Source organism: Lathyrus oleraceus, chromosome 3 (genome assembly GCF_024323335.1).
Source record: "Lathyrus oleraceus cultivar Zhongwan6 chromosome 3, CAAS_Psat_ZW6_1.0, whole genome shotgun sequence".
In the NCBI taxonomy this organism is placed as follows: domain Eukaryota; kingdom Viridiplantae; phylum Streptophyta; class Magnoliopsida; order Fabales; family Fabaceae; genus Lathyrus; species Lathyrus oleraceus.
Genome location: NC_066581.1, coordinates 389,904,705 through 389,914,981, shown reverse-complemented (window position 1 = coordinate 389,914,981; position 10,277 = coordinate 389,904,705). Strand labels below are relative to the sequence as shown.

General features: G+C 35.6%; 1 protein-coding gene across 1 annotated transcript; it reads right to left on the bottom strand.

The window, feature by feature from the left end:
• Positions 1-6,277: 6,277 nt before the first annotated feature.
• Positions 6,278-6,721, bottom strand: LOC127131399 (uncharacterized mitochondrial protein AtMg00820-like). Its single transcript, XM_051060325.1, has one exon. It carries the CDS (start codon positions 6,719-6,721, stop codon positions 6,278-6,280), a length of 444 nt encoding a protein of 147 aa, XP_050916282.1.
• Positions 6,722-10,277: the final 3,556 nt, after the last annotated feature.

Here is a 10,277-nt window from a genome sequence, read left to right as displayed (position 1 = left end):
TTCCTCAATCATTCATTCATCAAGATTGGAAGTTTGGCCTTGAAAAGTTAACCAGTCAAGTCATCTAACTAAACTGAGGATCACTAAGATACAACTTTTGATGTGTTTGTCAAATGAATATGACCCCAAGAGCACAAATGTTCTTAAGAACCATATGGACAACTTTTATGTTCATTAAAAATCCATTTGAAACTTGGAAGGTCATCATTAATTTCAAAACATTATAGGTCATTTTGATTGAAACCCTAATTTTGGGTCAACTTCCCAAAGACCTAACTTCCTTATTTTTTATGATTTTTATGTGAGACCAAATGAATTGGAAATTTTAAGATGTCTACTTCAAATTTTATGTTGGACAAAATTTCATAATCCTAAAATAAATACATATTATAATACAAAACATTTTAGGTCACTTTGGACCAAAGCCATTGAATTTGAAAAATGCCCAACTTCAAGTGCCCATAACGTTCTCATGAGAACTCCACATTATTCAAAATTTGAGTCTAAATTGATTATCTTGAAAAGATATACAACTTTGATGTTGGAGGTGTTTCAGTTTGAGGCTTGCATCATTGAAACAGACGGGCTTGAAGATGCTTGCTTTTGGGAAAAAAATTCAAAGAGAACCTAGACATGTTTTGTACCCAAACCTTCACATCCAGTTTTCATAAATTTCCAATTTCCAAATGAATTTTTTCCGAACATGACTTTTGTTCCTTATTTCAAGGGCTTTCCAACCATTACTCACATTAATTTTTTGAACTTTCCATGTGTGAGTTTCGAAGAGCTTTATGTTTATTTTCATTTTTGCATTTCTCTTTGTAACTTCATGTGCAAGCAAATGCCAAGCCAATTGCACGTATAATTCACTTCCATGAGGTATCAACGTGGATTTCCATTCATTCTTGGGCCTCACATGCGCCTGTACATGCCCATGCAAGGAGGATTCAAACTTCATGCACACGAGCCAAGCATCGCCTTGCATCACATTTCAACTATAAATAGGAGTGCATTCTCATTCAAATGGCAACCAAGTGGAGATCTGAAGTGCTGCTGAATTGAAAACCAAACCCTCACTGAATGAATTTCCATTTTTCTCTTTCAATTTCAAACTTGAATTTCAACATCATTAGTTGATTTTCAAAGCTCAATTCCTTAACCTAGCATCACCATCACACTTCCAGATCAAAAGTAGATCAAGAGCTTGGACAATTCGTGATGTTTGAAGCTCCATTTCAGAGGTAGAACACCAAACTTTCTTGATCTAGATCTTGCAATATAATGTGAATCTCTTTGGTTTGTGCTGTTTTCTGAAGTCCTCATGCATGAGGCAGGCCAGTGGTGGTCTTAATTTTGCAAATCGTGCCATTTCAGTTCATGTACCATGATCTTCAAGCTCATGTTTCTCTCTAAATAGAAACTGTGAGAATGATCCATGGTTACAGGGGTGATGTACATCACCTCAGCTTCATTTTGATATCCTCAATTTTCATTTTCATTAAACTTCATTTCCCTGCGTGTGGTGGTCGGATCTAGTTAGATCGCCGGAGAAGATGGTGGTTTCCACCACCATCCCCACGTGGTAGCCTCCCATCCATTGGATCTTGCTGAAACGTTTTAATCATGGCCTTTCATTATGTTGACTTATTTTAAATCAAAGTGTAGCGCGCTTGACCAAGGCACATCGTGTATCTGTGCCTCTGAGCCACATGATCATTGCCACGTCAATTAACGAAACCATCTGAGGGCGCTGGTTTTTTTATTTATTTTTCTTATTTTCTGTTAATTCCATTTGATTCCTTTTATTTTCAAAAATTCATAAATATTTTATTTGAAGTCACAAAAATATGAGACCAATGCCAAAAAAATTCTTGAAAAATCTAGTTTCATATTTTGATTTTTAATTATTTTTTTTGACTTCATTTAATATTTTTTGTGAATTATTTGGTTTTTAATAGTTTTAATTCATTTTAAAATACTTTTTGATATTTGAAAAATCCAAAAATATTTTCTTAACATATATGGATCATGATAAGTCAATGAAAAATAGTCTCATCAATTTCTTAATTGATTTGAGATTTATTTGAGATTTTAATTCATATTGTGTTATTTTTCATTGTTTTTCATTGTTTTTAAATAGTTTCTGATTTCAAAAATTGTTGAGAAAAATTGTCAAAGCTTGTTTGACCATGTTAGACATATGAAATTTAATTGGACTTGTTGAAGTTGATTTGAATTAAATTTGAGGTTTGACCATGTTTTGTTTATTTTATTTTGCATTTTATTTTAATTCAAAAAATACCAAAAAATTATGTTTGACTTGTCGACTTGTAATCTTCATTTCTCTTCTGTTTGACATTGATTGATGATGACTTGGTTCACATTTGATCAATTGAGTTTGATACTTTATTTCTCTTTCCATCCATTTCATCTTCATCCCATTTCTTTTTATTTTTGGCCAATGAGTTAATGTCTTATGGTTAGTCTTGACAAATGAGAGGTTTAACCTTCTTTGATCCAAACCAAACTCAACTTGATCCAAGATCAAGTGAGTTGTTTTGTGTCCAAGATAGGTTGCTTCTTGGACAAGCAAAAAACCTAAAGTCCATACAAGGCCTTTCTCTTTTCTTTTGGCATGGCAAGTTTTAGGAGCTTGGCTTACTAGTCATGATCTCTAACTTGTGTTTATTTGCCTATAGTTTTATTGACCGGCCTCAGATAGGTGTGACTACTACATTAGTCAACTTACGATTGCTTAACATAACGCTACATTGTCTTATGACAAACTAACATAACTTCACTAATTACTAACTTTAAATTTGAACATTTAATTTCTTGCCCTTTACTTTAATGTAATTTACTTTCTTGCTCATTTATTCATATTGCTTTTTATTTTGCTCACTTGAGCACATATTTTATGTTTATGTCATTTTCCTTTTTGCTCATTTGAGCTTATTATTGTATATAAATATATTGTTGCCTTGTGATTGTTTTGTCTTTGTTTGTGTGAACCCAATGCAAAAAGGAGAAATGACTTAGAATTAGGATACACCTATGCTTAAAGGAGTTTAAGAGCAATTAGGTCTCATGCCTTTAGAATGCTAAACTTGTTGAAGAGCAACTAGGTCTCATGCCTTTAAAATGCTAAACTTCAAAGTTGACTTTAAAGGACTTCCTTTCCAAAACTTATTCTTTGTCCATTCCTCTTATTGTGTTGTGAACTTTTTGATGTTTGCTCTTGTGTGATAGGGATTCCATCCTGAGATAGTAAGAAGGACCATTGTCATGAGTAGCCATGTTAAGAGAGACAAGCCAAATGGAGATCCTAGGAGCTTGAATCTAATTTGTTTGATTGCTTGATTGTGTGCTAAGTCCAAAGGAAAGGAGCATCTTGAATCATCTCTATGATTTCAAGAAAAGGAACTCCAAGGGTTTTATCTTCTCTCTTATCTTTGTATGCTTTAGGACTAGCCCTTCTCTTCTTCTCTCCACTCTAACCCAAGCCCAAAAATCATTTTCTAAACTTTGACTTTGTTTTCAAACTAGAAACCTAGGCCTTATGCCTTTGACTTTTCAAAACTATTTTCATCAATACTCATTGTGAATAAATCTTAATCCAACTTTGACTTTATTTTGTAAATAAATCTAACTTGTAAATACAACTCACTTTAAGTTGTTTTTGTGGTTCCAATGGCCACTTGTTAAAACCTTTTCATAAACATTAGTCATAGGTTTGAGTTAACATAGTGGTTGATGTAAATCTCACCTTATCCTTAGTGATTGGATTATAAGTTTTCCATACTTATTATAGGGTTAACTCCTCACTAGTATGTTGAAGCTTTCCTCACATGGTGGATTGTTGGTTTAGGTTGAGTGTTCTCCCTTTGATAACAAAAGACCTTAAGGATTTTGGTCAAATCAATTCATCAATCTTTTGAGATTTTTACCCCGAACTACGAGGTTTTGATCCTACCTTTGTGATGGTACGTAGGCAATGGGTTTATCCATTCAAACAACAAAACTTGTAAATATAATCTATTCTCTTCTCATCCCTCCAATATTTTGCACATATTTTCACAAATACCAACCTACAACACATATTTGTAAAAAGGGTTCCCTTAGAGTACTAAGGATGTTTTGGGTGCGTAAAACCTTCCCATCTCATAACCAACCCCCTTATCTAGATTTTGACATTTTTATTAGTTTTTGATTTGATAAAACTTCTTACTTGGCTTTTGTTCGCTTTTTAGCCTTTCCTTTGGACAAATAAAAGTGCGGTGGCGACTCTAATTGTACGTTTACTTTTGGTTTAGTCAATAAACTTAAAGGTAATGAAAACCCCGCCACACTATCATTTTTTAATTTTGAAATAGAACATATTGAAGGAATTAAAAATTCTTTACCAGATTTTTTAACTCGAGAATTTTTTCAGTATAAAAATGGAAAAGAAACAGAGTGATCCTAGAGATAATTATGGACCTCCATTATCATCAAATAATAAACCCATAGTTTTAGGATCACCTTCATATATTACAAAACTTACTTCTCAGGTTCCTTCTTTCCCCAGACCTATGATTAAGTCTGCATTATTATCTCCATCATCTTTTACTCAGAGAACTACTACTTCCCCGTATTCTCAAAATAAACCCACTTCAAAATTAGTTTATTACACTCCTTCATCTTCTACAAAATCTTCTTTTATCACCAAAAATCAGTCAGAACCAATTATCCCTTTGGAGTCTATGTTATAAGTGAATGTATTTCTGAATGAATGTTTTACATAGATATACATCAGTATATATACATATATTACATAGTGAGAATTGAATAGGAAATATTTGAAATAAGCCAAAACTTTTGCTAGCTAGTTGTTACTGCTTGATAGAGTTATATGCCTCTGAATGCTAATAATAATAATCAAATAACTCTCCTTTAATATTTGATGACCAATTCAAATATTCTTTTATTGCTTGATTATTCAATTTGATTATGTTGGTCCATTACGCCCCCTCAAGATGAAGGTTCCATCAATGACCTTTATCTTGGACATGAGTTAAGTGATCTTGGTTGTAGGAAGTGGTTTAGTAAGTAAGTCTGCCAGTTGATCCTTGGTAGACACATATGTTACGATGAGCTTGTTGGTTTGAACCTGTTCCCTGACAAAATGATAATCTAATGATATGTGTTTCATTCTTGAATGAAGTACAGGATTGGAACAAAGGTATGTGGCACCCACATTATCACACAGTAGTCATGGAGGTTCATGTATTGGTATTCTTAGCTCATGAAGTAAGTTTTGTAGCCATATGAGCTCAGTGGTAGTGGTAGAAACTGCATGATATTCAGCCTTAGTAGATGACCGTGCAACTGTTATTTGCTTTCTTGAGAGCCACGGAATTCGGTTGCCTCCAAAGAGAATGATGTAAGTTGAGGTAGATGTGCGATCATCATTGTTCCCACCCTAATCTGCATCAGAGTATGCTAACAAGTTGTTTGCGGAAGTTTTTTGTAGCATGAGACCATGATTAATGGTTTGTTTGATATAACGAAGGATGCGTTTCAAGTGTTGCAAGTGAAGGGAGGTTGGTTTATTCATAAATTGGGACAATTTATTAATGCAATATGACAAGTCTGGATGAGTAAGATTAAGGTATTGAAGTCCACCAATAATTCTACGAAACTCCATGGCATCGGTGGATGATGTACCATCATGAAGTTGTAGCACGACTGTGGAAGAAAGTGGTGTGGGAGATGGTTTCTCCCTCTCCATGTCAAACTTTTATAAGAGGTCACGAATGTACCGGTGTTGAGAAAGAAAAATTCCAGAGCTTGTTGGTATAATTTCAATACCCAAAAAGTAGTGAGGTTGTCCCATATTTTTCAACGAAAATCGTTGAGATAGTGCCTTGATGAAGCTTTGAAGGAATGTAGAGTTGTTACCGGTGAGCAGCAGGTCATCTACATAGACTAGAAAATAAGCCTTAGTGTCACCCGAGTGATAAATGAGCAAGGATGGATCACTTTTGCTTGTTCGGAATCCATACGCGATAATAAAATCCTTTAGAGAGTCATGCCATGCTCTTGGTGCTTGATGTAGGCCATAGATGGCCTTGTGAAGTTTACATACATAGTTGGGGTGTGTTGCATCTTTCATACCTGACAGTTGGTCCATGAAAACTTCTTCAGTAAGAGCTCCTTGTAAGAATGCATTGTTCACATCAAGCTGGTACATGGACCACTGATGAGAGATTGCAAGGGTAAGAATAATCTTAATTGTTTATGGGCGAACAACTGTTGCGAATGTCTCCTTGAAGTCAATGTCAGGACATTGTGTGAAACCCTTGGCAACAAGACGTGCCTTGTAGCGAGCTATGGAACCATCACTATTTCTCTTGATACGAAGTAACCATCTACATCCAACAATGTTTTGCCTTGCCTTAGGTGGTACAAGGGAGAATGTGCCATTTCTTACTAATGCTTCAAATTCATCGGCAATTGCCTTACGCCAATGGGCGTGTTTCATTCCCTCACGAAAGTTTGAAGGTTCCAAATTCTCAAGTAGAGGATGTTTTGATGCAGTGTACATCCTTTTTGGCTTGAATATATTATTCTTGGACCTTGTGATAATATGGTTTGTTTCAGTAGTGGGGATTGTAGAGGTATTAGGAGTGACAATAGGTGTAGTAACAAGATTAGGTGTATGAGTATCATTACCTGGCATTGTATTTGAAGTCAAAAGATCCTCATCTTCATGGGTGTGACTCGATTGGTGATTGTTGAAGGATAGGTATGATGGTATGAGGGGGTTGTGGCATGTTGGGTATGGTTAGAGATGGTGGTGGTGTAGGTTTGACAAGTTGGTTGTATGGAAAGATGTGGTCAAATTTTTTGACATGTTGATAGGTGTATATTTTGTGATTTATTGGGTCAAGACATATATAACTGTATTGGGATTCTGCATATCCAAGGAATATGCATGGTTGAGTCCGGGATTGCAGTTTGTTTTAGACATACACCCGCAACCAAGGAAAACAAAGGCATCCAAAAGAATGAAGATGTGAAGTTGTTGGGTTTTTCTTGTGTAAGACTTGATATGGTGATTTCATGTCGAGGATATGGATTGGTAACCTATTGATTAGATACACTACTGACTTGAATGCAAAGGACCAATATTCGAGTGATAAGTTTGACATATGTAATAAGGCTCTTTTAGTTTCAACTACATGTTTGTGTCTCCTCTCAGCTGGAGCAGTAAGTTCAGGTGTATGTGGTGGTGTGGTGAGATGAGATATGCCATGTGTGTGGAGAAATGATTTTAGTTTGATGAATTCTCCTCCATTATCATAGCGCAATGAAATAATTTTTTCTTTAAAGTAGTTTTCAACAAGATTTTTGAACGTGGGAAATAAACTAGAGACATCTAATTTACTTCTTAATGGATAGAGCCATAAATATTTGGTGAAGTGATCAACAAAAAGTAAATAATGTGAGAAACCATCTAAAGACTTGATGTGGGCTGGACCCCATACATCAATATATATAAGTTCTAATGGTTTTTGTGTTTTGATACTGGAAATGGAAAAAGGTAACTTGTGACTCTTAACACTATTGCATGATAGACAAGGTTGTTGATGGCTCTTTATTTTGTGAGATGGTAGGATATATCTAAGTATGTAATCAGATGGATGCCCCAATATGTGATGCCATAGTGGAGGAATGTATGTAGTTGTGACAAGTGTTTGTGGTAGAGATGATGAATGGGGCATGTAGTAGAGTCTATTGCTATGCTGCCCTTTTAGAAGAGGTTCCATTGTCTTCAAATCCTTTATCAAGAAATGATCAGAATAAAATTCAATGGAAATTGGATTAGTGTGACATGGAGATGAAACAGACAATAGTTTTGAGTAATTTTAGGCACATGTAAAACATTTGAGAGATGAAATTATTGAAAGGGAGTTTTTAAAATAATTTTACCAATGTTGGAGATGGTGTGTCCAGATCCATCACCAACCAGAAGCTGATATGAACCTGTATAAGGTTGAGACAAGTGTAGGTTGTCCAACTCATTTGTGTAACACCTCAAAATTTGCCCTCCTCTCTTGGGACTAGCATAACATATTACATATCATTTTTAGGTCATTAGGCATTGCATATTGCATATCATGTGGTTACATTGTGCAAGTCATCCTCACAAGTCTTGATCAGAAGATAGGAGGTCATGTGCAAGCTAGGGTTTCATTGGACTGGTCATTAATCATCTAAGGATGTGGAGGTCCAAATTAGGGTTTGTAGTTCTCAAGGAGATTGGTCTTCATCTTGATTGAAATGATTCATCATCATCATCATCATCATGGTCTTGATATCATCAAGTGTTTGATCAGCATATTCCTTGAGATTAGGGTTTTGACCCCTGGTCAACCCTAATCAGGTGCATTGGGCCAATCAGGGCATGGCTAGGAGATGGGGTCTATGATGGGTATGGGGATCATCACATGGTTTTATTGTGCATATTGAGGCTAGGGTTTCATCCTTGAGCCATTTCATCAGAAGATTGGGGCTCAGATTGATCAGTGCCTTGCAGATTCATCTATCAGTTGAAAAAGTCAACTGTGGTCAACTGTGCATGATTTAATGGATTTGGAGGTGGAAGTGAGTTGGATACACTTCATTCATGTTGGAACAAGTGTTATTTGACATTTCAAAGTTTAAGAATGGGAAAAATCAAGTCAGGACAAAAACTGCCAAAAATAGAAAGTGACTTGTAATGGAAGTTTCCAAAAATGGAAAGTTTTTTATCTCAAAATTACATGTCCAAGGAAGCTTCAAATGGAAATTTGTTCAACATGAAAGTTGTAGATCTTGGTCTCACCTCTCCAAAAAGTCCAAGAACTTGAAGTTCCCATGCATGGTTGGCAAGTTATGGTCCATTCAATTTCAAAAATGACCCATAATCAGAAGTGACATAACTTCCACATGGAGTGTCCAAATTGAGTGATCTTTTTATGTGCAAACTCCATTTCACATGTACTTTCATGGTGCATAATTGGAATTCATCAAAAATGGTCAATGCAAAAGGTCAATTTTCAAGTGCACAATTAAAAATCCAAGGGCAAAATGGTCCAAGTTGAGAAATAATTGGAATTTTGGCATGGGAGTTTTTGCAACACCTCACATATGCCAATTAGAAATGGTTTGAATGGTCATAAGTGTTCAAGGTCCAATATTTGGCTAAGTCATTTTTGAACTTGCACTTTAAATGCATTTTTTGGTATGACATATGGAAAATGAGAATTACAAGGCCAATTGATGTGGGACCAATGCCAACACATCACAACTGATAATTGGAGAATGTGTGAGCTGTCATGCAGCTGTCACAAGCCCCAGGGTGAAATGTCCATTTTGCCCTTGCTTTGTAAAATTGCATTTTTGCTAATTACATCATTTTTGGTTAATTTGTGATTAGAGATGGATTAAGTGGAGGTATATAACATTAATCATAACTGAATATTGATCAGAATCACAAATCACAAGAATTCATAACAACTTTTCCCTCCAATTCTCCAAATTCATCAAGAAGCTTCAAGAACCAAATTCAACCAAACTCCTTCAATTCTTCATCAATTCGAGTGATTCTTCTTGCTTTGAGCTCTATGAACATGGATCTTCAACTGTTTTAAGGAATCCTCACCATAACCTTGCAAATTCGTGACTGTTGCAAAGGAGCTCAACAATGGCATTTTGCAATTTCTCACAATTGGAGCATTCTTGAGCTGATCTATCTTCTCCAATTACCTTGCTGAACTTCAATCTTCATCTGTTTTGAAGAAACACGCGCCAAAGCTCCAAGAACATCAACTGTTCCATTCAAGGTACATAAATTCGACCTTCACGATTCCTTGAAATTCCATATGCGTTTTGAAGTGCCTTCCATGTAGATGATCATGATGTAGTTAGTTTTTGATTTAGTGAACTGTAGAACGAGATATGTTGATTTTAAGATTTGAATGCAAAACCTAAATTGCTCAATCCGGATTGTACAGTTAGAATTAGGTTAATTAGGTTACATATTTGAGATCCTCATGCTCAGACCTTTCCAATGGATATCCATTTGTGAATTTTGGTTGAGGAATGAGCGAAATCGATTTGGAAGGGAAGAAGCTCATGAACGCGTATGGACGAGCTTCATTTCTGGATTTTTCACTGTTTGATCTTGCTTGCTCGCGTCCAGATTTCAAATGATGTTTCCCTCCGTTTCGAACCAATCACACGCCGACACC